Genomic DNA, 27,130 nt, shown 5'->3' on the forward strand with positions numbered 1-27,130 from the left:
GTTTATGCTGGATCAGCTCAAAACACAACCACCCGACTGAGGCTATTCAGTGCTGGCCATTGAAAGGCCCTGTGGCATGAAAAGCCCTTGGAACGGCCCAAACATTCCATGCCAGAGATCATGAGAAACAGCACAAACAGAGGCGCATTCACTGTTCTGGCTCAGTCTCTCAGGATCCAGTGTCAGTCTTACATAAGATCCCGACCACGACTGCTGATCCAGCATCTCCTCAGCACAACATCCCAGTCAGAACTCAGGCCAGTCACACCAGCCGCAAAAACAATGCGAGTAACCACCTCTGACCCTAAACAAGACGATAAACTATGATTGCACAACATGTCAGAGCATGTGAACTACCTGCCAAGCCACATCTCCTTCCTTCATTTCATTATCCTGATATACTAATGGCAAACTTTTTAGAGCAAGGTCGTCCAATCCTGGTCTTGGAGGGCAGACATATTGTTTCTAGTATGTCTAAAGTCCTTGATTAGCTGGATTAGGTGTGTTTAATTAGGGCTGGAGCTAAACTCTGCAGGACAGTGACCCTGCAGGAGCAGGTTTGGATACCCCTGTTTTAGGGATAGAAAAAAGTTGGAGGTGGTTTACTGTTAGCGGACAGCCCAACGCCAGCCACGATGCTGGAGTTATCTAGATGAATATGTAAATATGTGCTGTGCTTTCCTCTCAATAACAAAATAAACACATGGCTAAAATAACAGTGTTAAGAAAGCATTTGTTAAGACAGCACGCGATCACACTGACTTAGGTATGTTTGCACCTGCTCTACAATTCGACACTCCAGTAAAAAATCAAGTCACGTCACATTTTTTTTTAATATAGGACTTTATATATATATATATATATATATATATATAAATAGTAATTTCTTTCCCCCAAAAAAATTACTGACACCAAAGTTGATTGGAATTGTATTTCATGAAAGTACTTGTTTTATTGCCTTTAATTTATTATTGCGACATTTCATTATGGTATTTACTATAATATACATTTTTATTAATAGTTCAAATTAGTTTAAATCTTTGTATTTTATATTTTTTGTTATAATAATATTGTTGTGTACTTCTGTCATTTTTATTGGATTTAGTTTTTTATGTCTATATTATTATTATTATTAGGGAACTAGCTGTTTATTATACGTTTTTTTTTTCAAGTAACAAAAGTCACCTAATATAACCCTGATTAAAATACAACAAAAAATATAATCAAATCAAAATAATGGAAATTATAAAGCCATACAAATATGTTTTTGCGGCAATGGGAGCTGTGGAACCCTCTGTCCTAAAAATATGGAAATTCGTAATGGACCTATAAACAAACTTATATATATATATATATATATATATATATATATATATAGTAATTACTTTTGTTTTAATACAACTATTCAACTTCACAGTAATATCATATGGAAAATGTACAATATACACTTGGTAAAATGTGACCTGCACATGTCCTCATATACTCTGGGGTCGTGGAGGGTCAAAGCAACCCAATTTAGAGGCGCTGCAGAGCCAGTGTGAAGACGCCTTCAGCCTTCGGTTGGCCTTCATTTGCTGTGTTGGAGGATGTGCTAATCCCAGCGCAGACTCTTGGCATGAACGGAAACAGGTTGCTCCCTAATGATTCCCGACTGTAAGAAGCTTAACAGAGATGGTGTTGCCCATGGCACACAGGGCCAGACAGCACACACTGCCTTCAATCACCATCTCTCACACACACAGCCACGATAGTATTATGAAATACTCTGACATATTCCCACAGCGATCAGAGGATTGTTGTGATTGTAAATCTGTCATGATAAATAGCCCGCTAAGTCTTAAAACACGGTCCGCCGACACAGACGACTGAGTATTAGTCTGTACCTGCCCTTAACAACAAAGCCCGTTTCCGGAGGGAGGAGTGTGTGTGTTTTGATCTGTCTGTCTAAGACCCTGATTATGAACGTAATCTCGGCACACCTTAAGGTCACGCATGTGAAAATACAGATTGAGATTGCATATATGGCTACAAACACAGATCTGTATCTGATACCAAAACACCTTGTTCCTCTGTTTGTGCGTCTTATGCCACAGGATGTGAATAATGCAATCCTAAAGTGTGGGCTTGAGAGGTATTATTTTAAATGATGCAAAGCCTCATTTCTGAAACTTGAGAAAATAAATTTCTTTGTGCATCCTTCAAAAAACTGCCAAAGCAACCAATTGCAGGGTTAGCAAAATGCAGCCAAATGAGAAAATATCCATAAATAAGATTATTGCAACAAGATAATCGTCAAAGTATGATATGTAATGCAGTGTGACTTCATGCCCAGAACCACTGCTTTGAAATTGGAATTATGGCTTGGTGACGTTTATGAACAGATTATTTTGCTACATTCTTAAAAATTATAAAAATTTCTATATTCGGTGGTTCCGTGAGAAACCTTTAACATCCATGGAACCTTTCCATTCCAAAAAAAAAAAAAAAAAGAAAAGATTCTTTATAGTGGAAAATGGTTCTATAGATTATAAAAATGGATCTGTTCACTAAAGAGTTCTTTGAAGAATCATTTCAGTTTCGAAGAACCATTTTAATGATCTAAAGAATCACATTTTTAACAAAGAACCAAACATTTTAAGAGTGTAAACATCAATTTATCTTTAAATGCGTGAATCTGTGGGAAAATTTGTGAATCTGTGGCTTCTCTCACTTGACCAACATGACGTCATCTAAAAAAATTTGGTTTCCAAAGTAAAATCCCATTATTTTCTCCATAGCGGAAATAATTCTTACTGATATCGTTTAAAGACAGTATTTACATTATTATTATTCATAATTCCATATATTGTGTTCAAGAATGGAATTCCCGGGTGGGAAAACTACATTACCCATAATTCTGAAGAGAATGTCCACAAATCAAAGCTGAAACGAGCAAATCATGCCAAAACCACATTTTAATGCCCACCCATGCACCCAATGATGTAACATTCGGCATCTTTGACTCATTAGTTTTATATTTATCCATCAGTTTTTATGTCATTCAAAATGATTTATGGGATTGTTGTAGTTCATTTCATCATTAAAACCATTAAGAACACTTCTTGTACACTTGGCCTTTTTTTTCAAATACTTGAATTGGTTTTGCTTAAAGAACATCTTTTTACAATTAAAATAATAATAATAATGGGAAATAAATGTCAGAAAAGCAATCTATGACACCAGGAATGACCTTCAAACAGCAACTCAAGGTCATGTGTTTTCCCAAAATGAGTGAATGGCTGTAATTAGCAGAGATTTTTCAGTGCCACCTCAGGCTGTAACACTAAAGGGTGACCGAATTAACAGGACAGAAGACCAACACCCGTAATAACCAGGCTAATCAATGAGCTCCATTAGAACCCGAAACTGGGACGACCTGAACCTAAATCATTCTATTCAAACTAACACACTGAATGAAATATGGCATTTTGAAGTACAAAATATGTAATCCAATAGTTATCCAAACAGTAAAAAATAATCCAGTAATCTTTATTTTATTGACAATTTCAAGTGTACCAGGGTAACTTCGGTATTTCTGCTTTTCTAAAGGCGCCAGCTACAGGGGGTTTGCATTTTCATTCCTATCATCTGCTGTTTTATACACAGTGATCTGTGCGTGAAATTTAACCGAATTTTCATGTGAACATTTGTGTTGGTGTGAACAGACCTTCAGTTGCCATTCACTTTCATTACATGCAAAAGAATGGCCAGGAAAATTCTCCTTTTGATTTCCACAATGGAGAAAGTCAGGAATTGCACGATGGCGAGTAAAATCTCTTCCTAGTGCAACACAAACAGCACACACAGATGCTTCTCCTGCATGGAAAGCACACTTCTGAGCACGGCCATGCCAATGATGTGCACTTTGGCATGTAAACACCTCTTCTGTTCTCCTCTTAGAGGAGGTGATCAAAGCCTTGTGTTTGTCTCGTGACTACAGCATCTCAAGCACAATGAACAACAACCTGCAGCATTTGCATAATGAACACCCTCCCAGAAAAAAACCCCGCTCTAGAGGTCAGGCTCCAACATTGTTATGAATAACTGCAATATTTGCAAGACAAATGCAATGCTCTTCCAGCTTTTCCCTCTATATACGATGGAAGAGTATTTCAGTAATGTTTGCTGAGATATGCAAACTCACTCTCACCAGCAGAGCACCAGAGACCCGCCGCCCTGCTCTACTTTTCTGAAACAAGTCGCTTGACTCAGAAGACAGACTATTTTGTGACACTCTGAGGGCAAGTTTATGCCCCTCTCTCCATTGACTCACAGGCCACAGGTTTGCCACCCAGCAGACAGGATCTGAGTCAAACAGGAAATAACTTGCACTGCAAGACATTCTCTTGCCTTTGTGTGCGGTGCAGCTCTCTCTGCTCATGGGAAAAGGAACAAACACTCCATATAAACAAAACACTGCTTCCAAATATATTCCACTGACCTATAATAGAAGAAATGATAAACAAAACAGAGGCTATACTAACAATGTATGTCCGCAAGGAACATGTAAACATATATGACATTCAGCGTGAATACGGAGGTGTTCACAATGGTAGTGCATTTAAAAGGGACATCACACAAATCAGATGAAATGGCAGATTTAAAAAAAGAAAGAACATTTCATTGAACAGAACATTCTAAACATCTAAAGAGCCATTTTCCACTATAGAAACTTGTGTGTTTTTCATGGAACCATCAATAAAGAACCTTTTATTTTTAAGAATGTAGCAAAAGAGTCTGTTTATGAATGTTTACATACACACAATTGATGAAGATGAAGATGAATCAAACTCACGATTTCTGAATGTGTACTACGTCAACTTCATTATTCTTCCTTCTTCCATAACTTGAAAATACTACAGAGATTTACTAGCATGTGTTTTTTTCAGTAGCAAACGTACAATCACATTTCGAATCACACGCTTCGGTAGAATACAGCGGGTGAAATTCAATCATTCTGATAGGAATCGACCCAAATTAGATTTTTTTTCCAAGAGGTGAAAGGTTATCCATGGACAATGGACATTTTTAGCCTGTGAAATTCGAAAGAAATGTTGAAAATCTGACTGACTGGAATCATTCTTTTGAATCACTTCAAACCCTTTTTTAAGCAAATCGATTCTTAGTTGAAATTATTCAGAGACTTAAACTCTGGGATTTCATCAAAAATATCTTAATTTGTGTTCTGTAAATTAACGGAGATCTTACGGGTTTAGAACGTCGGGAGGGTGAGTAAAAAGTACACCGTTAAGGTTACTGTGAAAGTACTTAAAGTGAAGTACTAAAATGACTTAAAACTAAAAAAAAAATTAAAGCTAAATAGAAATATATAAAAAAAAGAAGTGCAGAACATAATTACTAAAACTTGAACTAAAATGAAAACTAAATGAAAACAAAAATATAAAAATAGAATCTGATTCAAAATAGTAATACATACTATATAATAGTATATATATACTGTTCTTGTCATTTTTATAAAGGGTTAGTGACCAATCTGTCATCTGGCATTGATTATCTTGAAGCTTATGTTGTGAACCCTTAATCTGAAATAAAACAGGGTCAATAATAACTCTAATAGCACTTATGATAACAATAATCCAATACATCTCAATTGTATTTTTCTATTCCAAAACCTAGAAAACACCTAGATAGCTTCTGTTTGCCAAGACAGCATTGTGTGTCTCTTTTGTGGATGACTTTTAGGAGTGTTGTCATCTTAGCAACATGCTAACATCCCACTCTATTGGAAATCAGCTGATTCCCTCTGTGTTTGTTTCAGATCAGAACATCCGACCACTAAAGATGCTAAAATGAAATGACATCAGTCTCAATCTTAGTTGAACGACACCAGATACTTAAACCATATCACTACACATGGTGCAACACACTGCAGAAGACAGTCCTGTCATGTTATTTTTTTATATATTCCTAATGGTCATTAGAGGAACATCAACGATCTGCTTGAACGAACAACGGGGAGATAATGCAGTAAAAGCGTCCTGTTAATCTCCTATTGATCAGGGCATTGTGTTTAATGCACATCACTCACACTCGGCCGGCTCCGAACAATGAATGTCTGCTCTTACACACTTTATCCCAGTCGCACAGCCATACAGCTTCCTGTTTCAGCTCAGCTCAACGCTGTGTGATGGCTGTCTCTCTCTCTCACACACACACACACACAAGGATCTGTATGCTGTGACACAGATGGTGATGGTGACTCATGGATCTCACGGATCGGTGTGTTTCAGTGCCGTCTGATGGTATTTGGAGCATTGCTCTTTGTCTTGATCTCTCTTGCATGCAGATAAAATATAGTTCCTTCAACACACACACACACACACACACAGGTTTCCATGTTTTACATGTTCATTCCATAGGCTTTTTCTAAAACCTACCCCTCATACTAAACTACATGCATTTTTACATTTTCAAAACACTTGTAATTTCTCCTGTATTATTATTATACATTATTTTGTTTTCTCATTGGTAAAAACGGTCAACATTGACTGGTATTACTATATTTGTGGTGACATTTGGTGCCAAATTTAGGGAATACCAGTACACACACACACATACACAAATATTAACAAATACTATAATATTATACAAATAATACCAAAATAGTGTATTGTAATTTAAATAATTTATATTACTGTTAGTTATTATTACTATAATAACATACAATTTGAATAAAAGTTGAGTACCGTCTTCATAATTTGCTGATTATGTATAATCTCAATGAGTTGTCATACTATTATTAAAAGTAACAATAATAAATATTATTGTATAATAACAATAAGAATAATATAAACTTTGTTATTTATTATTATTAATTCATCCAAATTGCAGTTTTAAGTGCGACGTACCACCTTCATTTGATGTGTATTATTATTTACAACATTATATATATTTGTTATTATTATACATTTACATTATGCATAGTATTATTGGCATCATTATTTACTATTAAGCATTTTGAGGCTTTTATCGCCTTGCATTCAAACAATGTCCCAGTGTACAGAGTATGCATTAGTCGCTACTCTAATCTCAGCTCTCTGTCACGTTACTGCAGTGACTCCACTGACACTTTTAACTGTCCATGCAGATAAGCTCCTATGTTATCTATCTAATGCTCTCATGTAGCGGATCTGACTTAAGCAGAACACTTCAGCAACGTTTCTGGATTCAGTTTTTCATTGTTCAGATGTGTTGTTTTTTAACAAAGTCATCTGTTAAGTGCTAAATCTCACACGACTCTTACACCACTGACTTAATTATCATGCATTGATAAATATATAAACTACGGCTGGGATGGCTTGAACAGTCACAGGAAGTGGCTACATGGAGCTCCTTCCTGAAGAGGAAACACTTCTTGTGGAAAACCGAATGCCTCTGGACTTCACACACACACACACACACACACACACACACACACATTCTCACAACATGTCAATAATGAAGGAAACCAGTTACAAATATTCCACAAAGTGTTAATAAAATCTGTATTCAGAGTGGGACTATGAAGAAATGTTATAATATTGTGTATTTTCAGAGGTGTTTGCTGAAGAAGCCTCATACTTCAGACTGAATCAGCTCTAATTATAAAGTATATCATTTGGGCTTGTTTTTTTTTTTCACAGTGATCTGTAACTTTACTGCAAATTAAGTTCAGGACTCTCACGCTCGCTGAACTGCTAATTGGTCGCCGCAGCTCTCAGCGATGCCCCAGGGGCTCATGGGTAATTTTCCACTTGCGGAGGAGTATATTCAGAGAGAAACCTGTGCTATATCTTCCTGAGTGACTCTGATAGATACAGGGAGGAAGAGAGAGGAGCAGATGAAAGGAGAGAAGGCGGGAGAGATGATCATTTCTTTCTGAAGGAAATGTCTTCCCTGATGGGAAAAATCCTGCTTTAACTCTGTTTTTGGACCTTACTAGCCCTTGTGAAAAAGAAATGCGCTTAAAGATTGAATGAGTACTTGTAGTGTGCTTCAAATCCTATATATATAAGTATATACTATATATAAGTATATTCTAAAAAACTGTATTTGCATATCATATTAATTAAATAAAACAGACACTTCTTACTGTTTTTTTATACACATCAAATGAAAAGTTCTACTTTCATAAATTTTGATGTGTCGACTAACAATGTATTGTGTTTTTCAATATTACTTTTAAAGTTAATTCATTTTTGCAAGTGCTAAATTGTAAATTCATCATTTCAAATGTGTAATTACAAAAGTACAAGTTTCAGTGGAAATTATAAAGTATATTTCAGTTTACCATAAATGTAGTAGATTTGGCATTACACTTAAACTATAATTCTACTATCATTGTCTGATATCACAATGAAGAAAAAGCTTAAATAAAATGATATTTTTTAAGAAGTTGGCATTATTTTTTATTATTATAAAAAAAAAAGAACTGCTTCACTGCCAAACCAAATAAATGTGGTGTAACCAACAACCAACAATGCCATGTGGTCAAACCAACTTGAAGAAACATGCACAAATAAAATGTAATTAGAATAGAATATTAAATAATTTGACATTTTTGTCACTACGTTTAGACTGTTCTTGAAAATGTATATGCATAAAAAAGTTGTAACACTTTAGATTTGGGCACAGATACTTACTATTACGTTTTCCACCAATAAACTGCTAATTTGCTGGTTATTGATAGTAAGTATAGCTAGTTTTTTTGGTAATTACGTTTAGTTATTATGTAAGATTAAGGGATCTAGAATATGCTCATGCAGAATAAAGCATTGATATGTCCTTTATAAGAACTAATAAACAGCCAGTATAGTTAACTAGCAACCAGTTAATGTTGAATAGTGAATTACCAGTTATTGAAATATTCAGTAAGTGTTCCCTAATCTAAAGTGTTACCATGTTTTCAAACCCATATGAAACTCGCATGCATTCACATCTACACTACTGTTAAAAAGTTTGAGGTCGGTAACATTTTTAAACATTTCTGAAAGTCTGTCATGTTCACCAATGCTACATTTATTTCCTACTGAAAATATATAAAAAAGTCATATTTTAAAATAATTTTAAATAACTGTTTTCTATGTGAATCTATAATTAATTATAGTTTTAAGTCATGATCTTCAGAAATAATTCTGATATGCTGATTTACTGCTCAAGAAACATTTCGTTTTTTGTTGTGAAAAGCATCAAACTTTTTTTTTCAGGTGTTTCCTTTTTTTCCACCAAAACTTGTTTTATTTAAAAAAATTAACTCATTTGAAAAATTAACTCACATAGTTTCTTGTAAATTAAAAAACTAAAAGTGTTACTTTACTAGTTAGCTGAAAAAAGTAATATGATTACTTAACATACATGCATTTTTTTTTAAATTCAGGATTCTTTGATAAATAGAAAGTTTTAAATTCTTCGATGAACATTTTTTAAAACAATTTAACACATCCTTGCTGACTAAAAATATTCATTTCTATCAGAAATAAATGACAAATCTACTAAGCCCAAGCTTTTGAACAGTAGTGTACATGCATACTGTGTCTTCATGCATACAGACAGACACAGGAAGAACAAACGGAGGAAGAGAAGAAACACAGTTTATTCTCACCACATCAGCCACAATCTCTGCTGCTTGATGCATGAAAGCATGTAAACACCAGACCCTACAAAACACATATGCACAATTGCTTCCCCCAGAGAAACACTGTCTCTTTTTGATTTGCTCAGTAAGTAAACATATGAAAGGACAAGGTTGTAAACCTTTCACACTTTTTTTGCACTATTTATCTAAACTTTGATGTTTTCACATCTCAGTTTCCCATAATTAGTTTGATCACCTTAGCAACAATATAAGAAAAGCCTCAAAAACACTTAGGAACAGTCTTGCTAAGTTACTGTCTCCAAATAAAACACCAGAAACTACATAGAAATGCCCAAGCAACCACTCACAGCACCCTAGCATCTGCACACTAATGTATTAAAACCCTCATAATCTACTTAAACAACCAAAATTGGCTTTTTAAGTTAACATGTAGGCTAAAGCTAACCACCATGATAACAAAGAGCAAATTCAGAGTTCATTATAAGTGGCCTGTCCATAAAACATAACCAGTACTCACACAAAGTCATACAATTACAAAACACCATCATGGTAACACACGAAACTAAGATATCTAAATAACTCAAATAATAGCAATAAACATGAACTAAATAGCAAAAACACAACACAAATCACCCCATGTACATTACTGGTAACAGTTATTTACGTAATATATAATATAATATGACATGTTTTTTCACTTGAGAAAACCATTCATTTGACAGAATTTTATAGTAGAACTACAAATAATGGAAATTTAAAGCATTAAACAGGTTTTCACTATATGAAAGAGTAGGCATGTGTATCGTTTTTTTTTTTTTTTTTTACCATACTGGTGCCAAATCGATACTTTTAAAACAGTACTAGTGCCTAAACAGTGCCTGAAAATAAATGTATACCCAAAATAGGATGGATTGTCCATTATTGAGTGCTATAAGCACATCAGGAAATCCCTGATATGGACAAAGGCATTGCTAACACTGTAAATGAGTAAACAAGATATAAATGTTTTGAATGATAAAGCAAAGACAATTAACACTCGACTGCGTTAATTTATAGTTTATCTGTGTTATTCAAGCCATCTTTGGTATTTTTATCTTAATTAAGTATGTTTATAATCTATTGCTCATTGACATAGTCTTTTTACCATATGCTTTTTACAGAATAGCACATATTTTCTGCCTCATTTTGTGACAAGAAGCCACATCAGATCACAAAAGGAAGCAGTTGTGGAGTAAAAATGTCATTGTGGTCTCTTTTGTTGGACAACAGGTTTAGAAACGCTTCTCATCGCAAGTCTTTAAAAGGAAAGTTTAGCTTTAGGCATTAGCTAGCTAATGGTATCGGTACCCAATCATAGAGAAAGAAAGTACAAAACAACACAGCCGAGGTCCTGAGGCGCTCCAAAATTAATTAAAATACCTCCCGTTGAGCCTACAGATACCAAAGATGACCTTTTAAAAAAAGTACCGTAAAAAGACATCAAACAGCGGGGAAACTACAGTACGCTTAATCACAGATCCCATGCTAATCGCTTTGAAACTAATAAGTGACTAAGTTTGCGATAAACGGAGTCTGCGGAAAAAAAAACGGTAAGTAAGTAAGTATTAAAGGTAAGTATATGCAACCATTTGTGCTTGTTTTGTGCAAATCTGATTCCTATCAGTGACTAAAAATAATCTATAGCGTAATCAAAAGAAAACAATTATCATTAATAGCAGCCCAAGATAATTCATCCAAAAATTTACATTTTCTAATCATTTACCTTCATATTCCAAACCTGTATGACTTTCTTTCTTCTGCCGAACACAAAAGAAGATGTTTATTTATTTCAGCAACTTACAGACATTCATGTATGGATGAAATAAACACAGAGACATGTCCTCTGACATTTACTGACGCCCCGAGGACCTTTCAGTGTGTATCAGTGGTTTAAACCAGAAAACGAGCCTGAAATGTGCAGCTAATTTCCCGAGGGACCCTTGCAGAACAGAAACCAGTGGTTTTCAAGAGGTACGGTGATACATTTCCACCGCATGGATCTCTGGGAAAGGACAACATCATGTACCTTGCCGACATCAGCTGGCGTTTCATCAGAAATAATGACCCTACATGGAGTCCCACACCAATTAAAGCCCAATGAACAAGCATGAATAATTGACATGCTACTGGCAGCATGAACTGATTGGAGCCACGTATAATTACTGCGGCCTGATCTATGCCTGGTTGGGTTTACACTCATTTGTCTTTGCAAGGACATGAGGAAGGAGGGGAGGAATCAATAAATCACTTCCAGTGGCCCTCGTCATTTGTACACCTATACAGCAGCCGAGTGTCCTTCTAGAAACTGGGACTGATTATTTCATGATACAAGACGTGATTAGAAACACTGCACTGCAATGACGATAGCTTCGTTAACCCGATTAAATTCAACCACTTTTTAAAACAATAGTTTTTCATAAAATGTAAATATTATAATCTATATTGTATTTTTTTTTTATTGAAAACTTAAATTCTTTATTTTAATGTCACTTTTATTTTTTTATTTCCTATCATTATTAATGATAAATAATGGGTTCGATTGCCAGCGAAATTCACATTCAAGAATTGTAAAAAATGCATGCCTCCAATGCAGTGCACATTTCTTCAAATACAAACATATCTAATAAATGCATAAATATCCTTATAAAATAGTTGAGAAACTGACATGACCAAATAATTTTTCTATGTTTATTTTGGGTCAGTGCACCTGCATTCACATGTGCCGCTAATTCACAATCGCTAAAGACATTTCGTACACGTCATGGTTTCTACTGTGAGGAACGAAGGAGTGTGGAGACGTAGGAGAATTCAGGAAGAACAGTCTTTATTAATCCACAGAAGGGTAACACAGGGCAGGAAGGAACACACATGTAGCACCATACCAAGACCAAGAAAGCAGAAGCAGACATCACAATATACACACAAGACTAAACAAGGATACTAGACGAGACACACCTGAACCAAATGAACACAATCAAACACATCCCACAGCACTTTAAAGTGTTGAAATATGCAGCTAATTTTACAAACCTAAAGGAAAAGGTCACACAGTTTCAAGGAAAACATCCAGCTTAAGGAGTATTTTCAGATAACTCAAATTGCTTTAAGGTTAAATTTGACCCTGAACATAATGTAATTGAACTTACTTTCCCACGCAGACCCAGGAAACCTTGGTCTGAATGAAAATGCAAATTCACTGTTTTCCCCTAGGTGCTGCTTTTGGAGCGGTGAAAATATCTGTTTCCCCGGTCATGCTGTACACAAAGCAGCACTGTGCTCACAAACACTGCTTTACCAGGCATTACAGGCATGATGAAATGAAACTGAGACCAATCGGACCAACCCTAGGGTAAGGAATAGGGTTAGGGTCAGGGTTTGGTTTAGGGTTAGCTACTTGTTATTATGCATAATTTACTGTTATTATTATAGTAACTACATATAACTATGTCATCTTAAAATAATGTTACCATATCACTTTTCAAAATCAGTGCAATCGTAAAAATATGTGATGTCAACTTATTGTCTTTGTATTTAGTGTTTTTTTTTTCCTGTATTAACAACCCTAACCAGTACAGAGACTCAGCTGTGGTTGCTCTGGATGTCCAGCCTGCTGTATGAAGCAGAACAAATGAAGCAAACAGCTTTGGCATTTGAGCCGAATTCACATTTGCCCTTTTCTTCGAGAGGAGTCGGGGGCGTCCCGCAGCGTCAGATCTGGAGCTGTGAACCGCTGAGGGACGCCCCGAGTCTCAGGAAGCATCCTGTTCTTAATACCAAAGCCATCGAGACACATCTGGGCCGAGCTGATTAATCTGGTCCCATGAGTTCTCACGGCTCTCTGTGGAGCTTAATGTGCCACCAGGTTACTCTCTACTGAACCATCATCCAAAATAACAGATGAAACAACAACAGAGAGCTGGCACACATCCACACATACCACATATTTCAATAAAAAAAACCTTGGGATACGTTACAAATGCACAATTACTACATAAGTATTTGGCACAAAGCATCATTAAGCAAATTCATTAAGCAGCTTAGACATTGAGCATTAACATGAGCTTTAAAAGTTCTAATAAACAACCAATATGCTAGTCATATGCATGCTAATATAAACATCTAGTTAATAGAGAGAACTGGTGTCTTAACTAAAGTGTTAGCAGGTTTTTCAATGACCAGTGTAAATGTAATGCTAAAATGAGTCTTGTGACAGAATCACTTACTAGCCTTGAATGTGTAAAGCATCTCGCCAGTCTTTTAACTTCACTGTTATGGTCATGTTCCCTGAAGAACTGGGTCTTAAACTCATAATACAGGATGTGGTTTGGGTCATTCGGACGAAATGCATCATGAATTCATTAGGCCAAGAGGAAATGGAATAGCATACTGATATTGTAAATACTGGGATGATGCTTTCACTTACAAACAAGTCAAGCACGCCAAAAGTGATTTTATCAAACCCTAAGAGATACGCTGGCTTTCTACATAGTCAACAGCAGCTATGAACATGTAATGCAGCATTTATAACTGTTAAAAACTGATCATAGAATCATACTATAAAACTGAATGACTGAAAACTTCATTCAAAAGCCTGAATTTGCATATTTCTATAAACAAATGACACTCATGGTCATTATAACAAGCACACATTTGCATTGATTTTACTGTAATGAATACAAAAGGGCTTTTGAGACCACTGATTGCTTCAGACTTAAAAGGCTTCCGTGCAATTAACACAGCTCTTAAAAAACATGCTCCATTATCATTTTGAACACAAAACAGAGTTGCACTTAAATGATATTAATGCACTATGATGAGACTAAATGGCATGTTGATGGCATATATCTGAAGAAAGGCACTAAAAAACCTTCCTATAGGTTTTGAAAGTCAGTTTTCAGGACATCTAAACTAAGCATGATCCAAACACACTGCCATGTCTTTGCAATGCTTTTAACTTCAGTGGGTGTGTTATATATGACACCCGGAACATGTTGTGTTTTTCTGTGTATATAAACCAATCTAAACACAAGAGAAGCACCTTTATAAACGCTTTGACACATGTCATTATGGATCCAAATATTATGTTTTCCAGCATCACAACACTGATTTGGTGTGACCCGCTTTACAAAACGTTCACATTAATCTTTTCATCTAGCTATAGATGTTTCCTGTGTTTATATAGACGCTTGCCAACATAAATGTGCATCAAATAAACATATATTAATGTTTGTATGTGTCAAAACACATCACCATCTCAACACTGAATGCACGAATATTGTTTTGTCCTCTTTCAGCATAAGGTGCAAGTTAAAGCCCATGTTGAATGCACAGAAAAGCATGCAAGTAAAGAAATGCATTCGTGTCCTTAAGCTTTATTTAAACACATGAACAATAGCATTAGGTTTGATGTACGTTACCTGGGAACACAGCTCGGAGATGAGCGGTCAATCTCCCACGTTGCAAATAAATTCATAGGCACAGGCATGATGGGACCCAAACCCGCCGCACCGGAGCCCGAGCCCCCAGCTCCGGCCATGGCTGATCCTCCGGGCGCAGCGGCGGCGGGTGCGGGAGCGGGTGCACCGACGCCCGGGGTCATGAAGGCGGCCCGGACCCCTCCTCTCTCCACAGCCGCGGCCATCACCGAACCGACGCTCAAGCTGGACTGCGATGGTCGAGGACCTCTCTTCTCATGCACACGGTCCGGACAGTTCACTGCTGCTGCTCATCTCTCACAGACACAGATTTGCGATGGTCACAGGCGGAGCTTCGCTTCAGAAGGAAAAAATGTGGAGCAGATGTGATTTGCGTTCGGCCGACAGGCGGCGCTGAATCACGTGCTCCGTTTCCAGTTCAGCGGGCCACTCGCTAACGAGTCGTTTTTTATGAGTAATTCAATCGAACCGATTCGCGAACCGTTCGTAAATAACTGCGCGGCCTATAAAAGAGAATAAACCTGTTACGTTTGAACTAATTACCATGAACAACGTAAGATTTCACAATATAATTTCAACACAATTAACTATTATATATATATATATATATATATATATATATATATATATATATATATATATATATATATATATATATATATATTAATTTCTAATAGTTTAAACATATTGCTAAAAGTAGTTTAGTGTAACCAGATAAATATAAATATAAAAGGGTAAGACTCAAATTAATCACAAAATCGCTGAAATTTGACCAAGAACACGTGAATACAACCTCAAATTCTCACCTCATGAATATTCATTTGTGTTTTTTCTTCCTCAGGATATAAAAATTTAATTATAAGCGAAATGTTCCTTATGTTGAAGTCTTAATCATGAATGTTCTCTCTGCCTTCTCTGTGGTCTTATGGGTTCAGGATCAAACCTGGCCTTCATCTGCTGCTTCGGTTCAATACTTGTGTGCAGTGTCAGGAAAAAATAATCAGAGAGGGCAGTTAGCCTTTATCCTTCAATAATCAAACATCTGTGCTTTAATTTTAGAATTTAAACACTGTCATAATTTGTAAAGTGGCATAATTTATACCTCCAGCACAATGACTCATACTCAAATTATGAATATTTGTGCATCATGAAAAAACCCTGAAATTTTGCTTCCATGTTTGTGAAAAGCTGAGATGCATCACATATCGTCTAGTTCACAGAGAAAAGCAATGAGTTGCAAATTATTGCTTGAGCTTTGACTTCCCAGACGAATTACTCTTCCGTTACCTGCATATTAATGCTGTTAACATTCACATACTAAAGGAACTGAAGCAGGAATGTGGGACATATGATATTTGTAGATATATTAAAATCACTAATTTTATGTATTCATCTTTTTCATACATGTGACTCTTTCACTCATTGACAGTATTTATGACCATCATTGGGCAAAGAGATGGGTAAACCTAAGGCCTTCTTATAGGCCTCTTATCATGTGCATGTGTGTGTTTGTTTTGTAACAAATGTTAGGGATGTAAACAACGGGTTAAATGTAGTGTGTTTGAGCTCTAACAGTGTGTGTGTGCACCCAAAGATCCTTAGCAGGTAAGAAAAGTGAAATGATAAACCAGTTCAACTGCAGGCGTCATCTTCTGGCGAGATGTGGTAATTCATTTGGCATTACCCTCAAGGTGCATTATTGGTATTCTCTAGCCATTGAATGTACATCAGTTGTATCAGAGCCTGTCTATGGAGAGCCTTCCCACTCCCTATTAAATTGAGTTCCACTGAGGGCGATCGCCATAAGTGCAAAATGAATGGGAGTCTATGGGGCTAGACAGCTAAATTTGTCCCTTTCAGCCGATTGCCGTTGAGAAATCTCAGATCTGATTGTAGGTTTTGCAAGTTCAACATGGGTTATAGGTCAAAAGTTGAACAAACGAGTACTTATGTCCTTACGATTTCTTACAGGTTGAGTTGTTGTTGCCCATAACACGCTAGAATTCTGCTAATGAATGGTGGTTTGTCATTGAAGGACTGATTATGACCAGAGATACCGCTTGATGGCATCCGAATCACAATCAGCGGGATCAGAATATTAAGGCAGACTTTTTTCGTCCAAGTTTTTTTTTTCAACACAGCAACTTTTTTTGTTTTTTTATCTGCCTATTGTTATGTATGTACTTAGAAATTTACACAGAAAATAAATTGAATTTGACTACTTGTTGTGTTATTCTTGTGTTAAGAAATACCGGATACATATGGTATAGTATTGGCACATAGCTGATAACAGAATGTCTAATAAGGGCTGTTAGCCAGCTGATGGCTAGCTGACAGCCTACGACAATTAATAGCTGAAAGCTAATAAGGCCTGACACTTCTCCGTGTGCTGCAACCTTGTCGTGGTGGAGAGGCTTGCATGCTTCTATGATCCTGAGAGCTATGCTGGAGGGAGCCTATGGCTCCTGGTAGGTTCAACCATACCAGACTGGTCTTGGGTGAGGAGTGAGACGAAAGGCAGCACCTGGCCCTCCAGGTTGGGGGTTGGGAATGGCGCTAACAATGCCACCCTGTAAAAAACCTACTGTTACAGAAACTACAATGAGCAATGCTACTTACATCAGGTCCATACTAGACCCTTGTCACCCAAACTCTTCGGATGGCAGTATGACTATCCCTGATGAAATCCGAAGGGAAGTCAGGAGTGCGAAAGAGGGCCTACTAGGACCTAAAATCAAGATCCGAATTGGAACATGGAATGTCCGTACCATGTGGGAGACCACCAAGACAGCACAAGTCCTCAGTGAGATGAAAAGATACCACCTGGACGCCTTGGGGATAAGTGAGAGTCATCTGGAACAGTAACACCATCTCTGAAGATTGGTCCAAAGGCCTCATTGTCAAAGTCCCCAAGAAAGGCAACATTAAGAACTGTGACAACTGGCATGGAATTACTCTTCTGTCTATCCCAAGCAAGGTGTTCTGCAGTGTCCTCATTCTCAATCGCATGGAGACAGCCATTGACACCAGAATTAGACAGGAGCAAGCAGGCTTCAGGAAAGGAAGAGGATGTATGGACCAGATATTTGCTTTGTGTAACATCATAGAGCAGTGCTTTGAATGGAATACACCCCTCTACATCAACTTCGTGGACTTCAGGAAGGCCTTCGACAAAGGCCTTCGACACACCCTCTGTAAGATACTGCAATCCTATGGAATACCATCAAAGATCATCTCAATCATAAAAACATTCTATGAACATTTTAAGTGTAGTGTCATTATGGGAAATCACCTCTCTGAGTAGTTTCCTGTGCAGTCTGGAGTGAGACAAGGGTGCATCATCTCCCCTATCCTCTTCCTGGTCGCCATAGACTGGATCACAACCAACACCATAGCAGACAGACCCAGAGGCATCCAGTGGACTCTGCTCTCCCAGCTGGAAGATCTTGACTTCGCTGATGATCTTGCTCTCCTATCAACCAACCTGTACAACATGCAGGCTAAAACTGATAGGCTGAACAACTTTGCCAGACAAGTTGGGCTCAGTATTAACACCTCCATAACAGAAGTGATGTGTGTCAATTCCATTCCCACAGCACCCATCCTTGTTAATGAGGAACCACTTGAGTTTGTGGAAAATTTCACCTATCTGGGCAGTCTCATCAGTAAGGACACTGGGGCATCTAAAGATATTAAAGCAAGGCTGGGAAAGGCTCAGGGTGCCTTCTCCCAACTCCGTTTTATATGGAGATCAAAACAATACAGCCTTAAAACGAAGATGATCCTATATAACTGTAATGTAAAGTCTGTTCTGCTGTACAGTTCAGAGAGCTGGCCAGTTATCAAAACCGACATGAGGAGAATGGAAGTGTTCCATAATGGATGCCTCCGACGAATATGTCAGATTTTTTGGCCTAATAAGATCTCCAACAATGAATTGTACAAGAAAACGGGAAGCTGGAGTATCACCAAGGAGATAACACGAAGACGCTAGAGATGTATAGGACACATGTTAAGGATGGAGCAGGACAGCATCACAAAAGTCGCCCTAAGATGGAAACCACCTGGTAAAAGAAAACCAGGCAGACCCAAAACCACCCGGCGCAGTACTGTGACACAAGAGCTGGAACAGATGTACCTGTCATGGGGAGAGGCCCAACATGCTGCCAGGGACCGAATACAATGGAGAGTGCTCATTGAAGCCTTATGTCCCATAGGGGATGAAGAGAAATGATGATGATGATAATGAATAAGGCTTGACAGCCAGCTGATGGATAACTGATAGACAGCTACATCGCCAAACATCCAACGACCATTGTGTGTGTATTTTCGGCGTTGTCTTTCAAAACGACAAAACAAAAACTGTTCTAGCATGTGTATTTACCTGTGTCAGCTGTGTTGTCGATGCCTCGAGAGAAAAGTGCGTGCAGAGCACGAAAGCACCAGAGCCGTTAAATAATTAATTTTTCAACGGTTCTGGAAAGCACCATAGACATTCTCTGAAAGCACCAAAGTGACTGAAGGATTGCCGTAAAGCAGTATCTCTGGTCGTATGATGTGTATGACGTCATTGACATTTAAAAGACTTTTTAAAGCAAATAAGTGACTCTAAAAAATCTAACACCCAGCAATGTGTAATTTCCTTGCATGTCCTTTCGAATACAACATTCAAATTACTAAACAAAATATTATATCCTGAGAAAAGTGGATTTTGAGGGGTATACCGCCATTGACCTCCATTCATTCTGCACTAGTCTTGTGAGTGCCCTCATATGGAATCAGAGTGGAACTGCAACCAGTTCAGAAGCCGGAAGTGTAGTAAGAGTGAAACTTCTCGCCATATTAGACATTCTTTGGTTGTATGCTCATTATTGTGGTGCATTATGGGATTGAATGAGTGCACTCAGTAATGTCCACTATGATTTTCAGTTGGTTCATCCCAATGCAGCCGTCTAGGTCCAACCCTAATCAAACAAACCTGAACAAGCTAATCAAGGTATTTATGATTACTATAAAGTTACAGGCAGGTGAGTTTGATCAGGGCTGGAACTAAGTTCATTTAAAGTTTATTTGTATAGCGCTTTTTTACAATACAAATCTTTACAAAGCAACTTTACAGAAAATTTAATTTATACAATATTTAGTAGTAGCTTATAAGTGCTGACTGTCAGTTTGTGCACATATGACAGGATTTTTCAGAAAAATTTATACAAGACGTAGTCAGCCAGACGATGAACATTATTAACAGCAATTATTATATGATGCAGTTACTCTTGTAGCAATATTTGTTAGTTCTGTTTGCGGATTCAGATCCAGAAGAAACAGAGAAACAAATAGAGACATCATTAGCATAGATGCTGTTCCAACAAAGTAAAATTAATTAGTTTATCCCAAGCTAAAGAATGAGAATGCGCATTTAATCAGATGCAACTACACTCACAATTTAAGAGATACATTATTCGAATGCTTGGCGAAAGAGATGCATTTTTAATCTAGATTTAAACAGAGAGAGTGTGTCTGAATCCCTAACATTATCATGAAGGCTATTGCATAGATTGGGAGCCAAATTTTGTGACCTTAGGGAGTGTGATGGATTGTAGCATGGTTTAAGGCTAGTTAGGTACGCAGGAGCTAAACCATTTAGGGCCTTATAGGTAAGTAGTGACAATTTGTAACTGATACAGAACTTAATTGTCACGGTTCATGAATGCACCGTCTCCTGCTGTATTCATGTTACGTCATGTTGATTGTTTCATGTGGGTGCAGCTCATTCCAACAGCCTATTTAACGCCCTGTCTTTCGTCTCTTGTTTGTCAGATCGTTGTTTGAGGTCCCCCGTGTTTTATCTCTGTTCAGTTTCTCGTATTCTTGCCCTTGCTTTGTCTCCTGTTCGGCCGTCTCTGGATTGTTCTATTCACCCACAGATTATCTTCACCTCTCACGGATCTACCACCACCGTCATCTCTACCAGCACACTCAACCCACCTACTCACCAGTCTGTGCTGCTATCGGGGTCCCTGCGTCACTCTCCAACCTTCATCCATCACATCCCTTTATATTAAACTCTGTTAATTTGCATTTGCCTCCTGTCTTCCATACCAATCGTTACAGAACTATCTGACCATCATGGAGGCAGCGGAGGATGGACTCCCAGGAGAGGAATCTTAATGACACTGGTCGCGCGGTTCAAGCCTTGGTGACGCAGGTGTCCGAGCTCACTCAACAGTTCCAGCCACTACGAGCTCCCACTGCACCGTGCACACCGCCTGTTCTCCCAGTACCATCGGAGACCCCCTCCCAGCCGGAACCACGTCTCCCGATCTCGGAGACGTACTCAGGTGAGCCCAGCTTCTGTAGAGCATTTTTAACCCGCTGTGACATGCACTTTTCCCTGCAGCCCAGAACCTTCACTAATGAAAGGGCCAAGGTAGCCTTTGTGCTGACTTTACTTTCTGGGAGGGCGGAATTATGGGGGACAGCGGTGTGGGAGAACCAGGATCCATGCTGCGTCTCGTTTCAGGCACTCTCCGCCGAGATGAGACGGGTCTTCGATCGGGCCGTCGCCGGACGTGAGGTGGCCAGGAGGCTGGTGGAGGAGCCAGCATGAGAGATCCGTCTCGGACTATTCCATCGTGTTCCAGACCCTGGTGGTGGAGTGTCATAGGAACGAGGAGGCGCAGTGGGACATGTTCCTGCATGGGCTGGCTGACCGTGTCCAGAAGGAGATCTATGCCCTGGATCTCCCCACGTCCCTCAACGGACTAATCGAACTGGCCTTGCGGGTCGACGCAAGTCTGACGTGGATGGAGAGGAGGAGCTTACCCAGCACCACATCCAGGACACTGGCGGACGTGCGAATCAGCGGCGGAGACGTGGCCAGCCCCTCCTACGATCACGAGCCCATGCAGGTAGGGCGAGCTCGGCTTTCCCGGGAGGAGAAGGAGAGGCGAAGGTCCCTCGGATGTGCCTCTACTGTGGGGGAGCCGGACATCAAGCCTACACCTGTCCGGTAAAAGGCCATGCCCGGTAGGACGTATGGGGCTACTATCGGGTGGGATCTCCACCGAGAAGACCCTTTTCACCATCATCATCATCATCATCATCATCTATGCTCCTCTCGGTAAGACTGAGGTGGTCAGCACAGACCCACCACTGTCAAGCACTACTGGACTCAGGGGCAGAAGGTAATTTCATGGACAGCACACTGGTACACAAGCTTAACATTCCCCACAGACCCCTTCCACACCTTATCACAGTTCACGCCCTCAATGGACAGAAACTCCCTCCCATTTCGCACATCACTGAAGACATCACCCTCATCACATCTGGCAATCACTCTGAAACCATTTCCTTCCACATACTTGACTCTCTCCTGGCACCCATAGTCCTCGGTCACCCTTGGCTCCTCCTCCATAACCCTAAAATAGACTGGTCCTCCAATTCCATTCATTCCTGGTGTAAAAAGTGTCATGAGTCTTGTTTAGTGTCTGCCTGTCCGTCTGTGTCCATGTCTGTGTTACAGGAGGAGGCGGTGAATTTGTCTAACGTGCCCGCGGAGTACCTCCATCTGAAGGAAGTGTTCAGTAAGTCTCATGCTGCTTCTCTTCCTCCGCATCGTCCCTATGACTGTGCCATAAATTTATTGTCAGGTAAGTCTCCGCCTAAAGGCAAATTATATTCACTTTCTGTTCCGGAGAGGGAGGCTATGGAGAAATATATTTCTGATTCTCTAGCTTTGAAGTTCATCTGCCCTTCCTCTTCTCCTGCGGGGGCAAGGTTCTTTTTTGTGACCTTGTATTGATTACCGGGGACTAAACAACATCACGGTAAAGAATACTTATCCTTTGCCGTTGATGTCTTTGGCCTTCGAGAGGTTGCAGGGAGTGTCAATTTTCACAAAACTGGACTTACGCCTTTAATACCCCCAGAGGGCACTTTGAATATTTGGTCATGCCCTTCGGGCTTTCCAACTCCGGTCTTCCAGGCACTCGTTAATGACGTGCTGCGAGATATGATTGATCAGTTTATATATGTCTACCTGGACGACATATTGATTTTTTCTTCTTCTCTCCAGGAACATGTGTAGCACGTCCGATGAGTGCTTCAGAGGTTGCTAGAGAATGGGCTTTTTGTCAAGGCAGAGAAATGCGAGTTTCATGCACAAGTGTAATGCATTTACAGGTCATCGATTCATGGGTTAAATTCAGGCATATAACATGAAACCTTTTTACACTAAATGCCTGGCCTGGTGCCAGCCTGGCTGGACTTAAATTATATACGATACCCGTGCGAGCCTCAAAGGAGACACAAAACCCCCACCCACATTCCAACACACACACAAAAAGAAACCTTTCTTAAAGTTCCTTACCTTCGTCATTTTATTAATAATATGTATTTTGAATATGTTTGTGCGTACAATGGTTAATCCTTGTTATGCAAGGATTATAATTTTACTAGCTTATATTTTGGAAATGTTTATCCTAATTTTAATGTTCTCAAATAAGAATCATGAGTCTGTAACCCTACCCCTGACCAGCTCATTAAACTTTATGACCCCACTGGCCAACAGGACAGGAAAGAGCCCATTCACCGGTACCTTTTTCTCAATGTATCCTAAACTATTACTTTTTCAATGTGGTCTCAGTGTATTAGAGGATGTCTTTCGGAAAGAGTAGAGGTGTGACCTCGGCATCCTGGCTAAATTCGCCCATTGGTCTCTGACCACCATGGCCTCCTAACAATCCCCATATCTACTGATTGGCTTCATCACTCTGTCTCCTCTCCACCAGTAAGCTGGTGTGTGGTGGGCGTTCTGGCGCAATATGGCTGCCGTCGCATCATCCAGGTGGATGCTGCACACTGGTGGTGGATGAGGAGATACCCCCTGTCTATGTAAAGCGCTTTGAGTGTCTAGAAAAGCGCTATATAAATGTAAAGAATTATTATTATTATTATTATTATTAAGTATTGCTTTTGGTGCATTAGAGATTCCCCATATAAATTGGAGAATCTGCAGTTTTTTATTGTGTGCTAATCAAACGTTAAATGTGTGTAATTCTGCATTTGAATGTAACTTTGTGTTTCTATTGGTTATATATGTACTGTTTGGTGTTTTTGGAATTGTCATGTTGTGACCCAACTATCCACCTGTATAAAAGGTGTGTAAAAATGTATTAATCTTGAATTACGAACTTTCTAGAATATCACTGCTGAGATCTGACAAGCCTAAGTTATTAGGGTGGGTGTTTCCACAGAGACAAAGGAACTTTTTCCCGCTTCAGATCGCGGACGTTCATTGGTTGTTCACTCGAACAGAGTCGTGAATCATCTCAAGCCATAAGAGCTGACCGAACAAGGTCCGCCCTCTCTTCGTTCTCTTACACGCTGCTCTCCTGCTTCGATCCTTGTCGCTCCCGCTCGTCCCTCTGCGTGGCCTGGGGCCACGCTCCTATCGCCGTCCCCCTCAGCACAGGGGCTGAGAGGACAGCCATTCTCATGGCTCCTTCGGAAGCTTTAGTATTCGTTGTTTTGTTTTGTTTTCTTTACTAAGTTTATTCAACTATTCGCCTCTCCACACAAGGAAGACGAATTCTGGAATATTGTTTGTTGAACCTTTCAAATACAGGCGATTCCACAGCAGCCCCGGGCCGGAAGACAAAGAGACCACGCTCATGCCAAGCTCCAGCGCAGCATGAGCGTGTCTCACATTTATTAATAAGTAATAATAAGTCTCACATTTTATTATTCTTATCCAGAGTGCTACTCCATAATCCAGTCATATTATTTCGCCGGTCTCACGCCACACACACTGGACACTTGCAAGTATCGTTTTCTATGGAGGTTTAAATGCTGCTTTAAAGTTGGTCTATGATTTGATTCGTGTTGGCTAAGGGTTACTGTCTGTGATTTTCATACCTGAGCTCATTCTGTGATCTCTGTCGCTCTCTCTCACCTCCCTCCTCTCTCATTCATTCTCTTTCTCTCTCTTTCTCTCTCTCTCTCTCTCTCTCTCTTTCTCTCCCTTATTTGGATTCCGTTATGTCTTGTACAAAGTTTACTGTCTGTATTGTCCTATGCTTATTTACTGTGTGCGATTTGTTGTTTGATGTATTATTAGTTCAATTATTAAAAACCCATATATATCCATGATTGCCTTTGTCTAACATGCTCACATTACGAGTCAATGAGATGTCTGATCTTAGCTACATGCTGTTTAAATTTAGAAACTAAATTTATCATAATGATAGGATAATGTTTTCATGGCCAGAGCATATTTTTTCTTGAATTATTGTGGTGTATTTTGCCGGTTCTCCAAAGAATCGAACTCAGTCAGGGATTTTTCTCTCAGAAGAAAAGACTTTATTTTAAGCAAAACAAAGCCGAGAGCTCGTTGCAAGGAGATCTCCCGAAATGCAATTTGGTTTCTCCTTATATACACTATATGGGGCGTTTTCAAATAGTCAAACTTTTCCTTATGCTTGCAATTTTGATCCCTCCCTAGGGAGGAGAGGCCCCCTTGCTTGATTTACTCTAAACACAGGCCCTTCCTGGCCATATGTTTCTCCTCAGTTCTGAACATTCCAGCACGTAAACATCTTCCTTTCTCTCCATTACCTATAGGATTATAATGGAAAAACAACTAGCAACAAAAATGGCTAGATTCACATTGATTATTCTTTATTGATTAAAATCTTACTAATAAAAATCTTCCACATATTCTCCCCTTTGAGACTTAATAAGTCTCACATTTTATTATTCTTATCCAGAGTGCTACTCCATAATCCAGTCATATTATTTACACTACCTAGTGACTAAATAAGTCACATTGTATTATCACCAGTGACTAGATTATGAAATTCCACTCTGAAGGATTACTGGACAAACATCTCTCTCCTAATTTGACATGGAGTGAGTAAAAGATCCAGTCTCCCTAACCCCTCTTTAATAGTAAACAATGTTAAAAGCATGAATGTGCAAATGGTTCAGCATTTGCCTGGTTCTCACAGTTTTGTATAAAAGGCATAAAGATACATACACATACAAATACAAATCACATCACACATTGAATATCACAAGATTATAAGAGTTGATCTTCAGCTTAGATACCTTATGTATCAATTTCCCATTATCTTGATATCTTTGAATTTAATTTGCTTAACTGTGGCTTTGACTAGTGACCTCAATATAAGAAAATATACAGTAAAATAGTAAATATCCTGTCAATAATGCAATTCCTAAAAACTTTCCCTATTTAGTTATAATCTATGCTCTACATGTTCCTAACTGTAAATCGAACCAGTCTTACATTTTATTATCTTTTCCAACATTTTCTTTATCTACTATTCTTAGCCTGTTCAATTTGATCATTACTTCATTAAATGTTCCCTTCTATAAATACAGCATTTTCCCCAAAACATAACACATACTTTTCCTTCTTCAATTTTCTATTTTGCTTTTTTCATTCTATTTGTTGCATCCAATTGCTTTATTTTCCCTTCAAATCTTCCTACATCCATATTTCCCTTCTCATAACCTTCAAATTCTTCATCTACCATTACTTAAAATTCTCTTTCCACCTTTTCTTTTCTATTTGTTGGCTCATATCTGCACCCAAGTATTTTGATCTCAGTAGCAGTCCCATCACTCTCTCATTCCATCTTCACCAGGGAGACTCTTTGCGAGTCGTTGCAATGGTCTTTCCCTCGTTGGCAAGGGTGGGTCGTTACTAGCACGCCCTTCATCCCTCACTTCATGCTGTGTGGAGTTGTTGAAGCTGGTTGGCGTATTTTAAGGTTAGAGATGTGAACTCAGGTGTCACTCTGTAACCGTTTTTCTGATTCATGCAAGGCTCTCTTGAGATCATTTCTGCACCCTCACTGGTTCTCTATGATGGGGCGAAGCATTCCTTGGTCTTACTGGAACTGCTGTCACCTGTAAATGGAAAACTTAAGAATTTTTTGTTAGTGTTATCAAGCATGCTAATTTGTTCATTATGCCAGTCGTCCTTCTTGGTGTGACCTGT

The 27,130-nt window shown here is 38.7% G+C and overlaps 1 protein-coding gene across 4 annotated transcripts in view; it reads right to left on the reverse strand.

Moving 5' to 3' along the window:
• The window catches only part of LOC113039737 (phosphofurin acidic cluster sorting protein 2), a 51,369-nt gene extending 35,872 nt beyond the window's left edge, over window positions 1-15,497 (reverse strand). For all 4 annotated transcript variants that reach the window (XM_026197792.1, XM_026197790.1, XM_026197791.1 and 1 more), the window contains exon 1: window positions 15,091-15,497. In XM_026197792.1, the coding sequence (XP_026053577.1) occupies window positions 15,091-15,314 (224 nt within the window). In that variant the 5' untranslated portion in view covers window positions 15,315-15,497. The remainder of the gene's footprint in view (window positions 1-15,090) is intronic.
• Window positions 15,498-27,130: the final 11,633 nt, after the last annotated feature.

This window comes from Carassius auratus, chromosome 22, assembly GCF_003368295.1.
Source record: "Carassius auratus strain Wakin chromosome 22, ASM336829v1, whole genome shotgun sequence".
Lineage (NCBI taxonomy): Eukaryota > Metazoa > Chordata > Actinopteri > Cypriniformes > Cyprinidae > Carassius > Carassius auratus.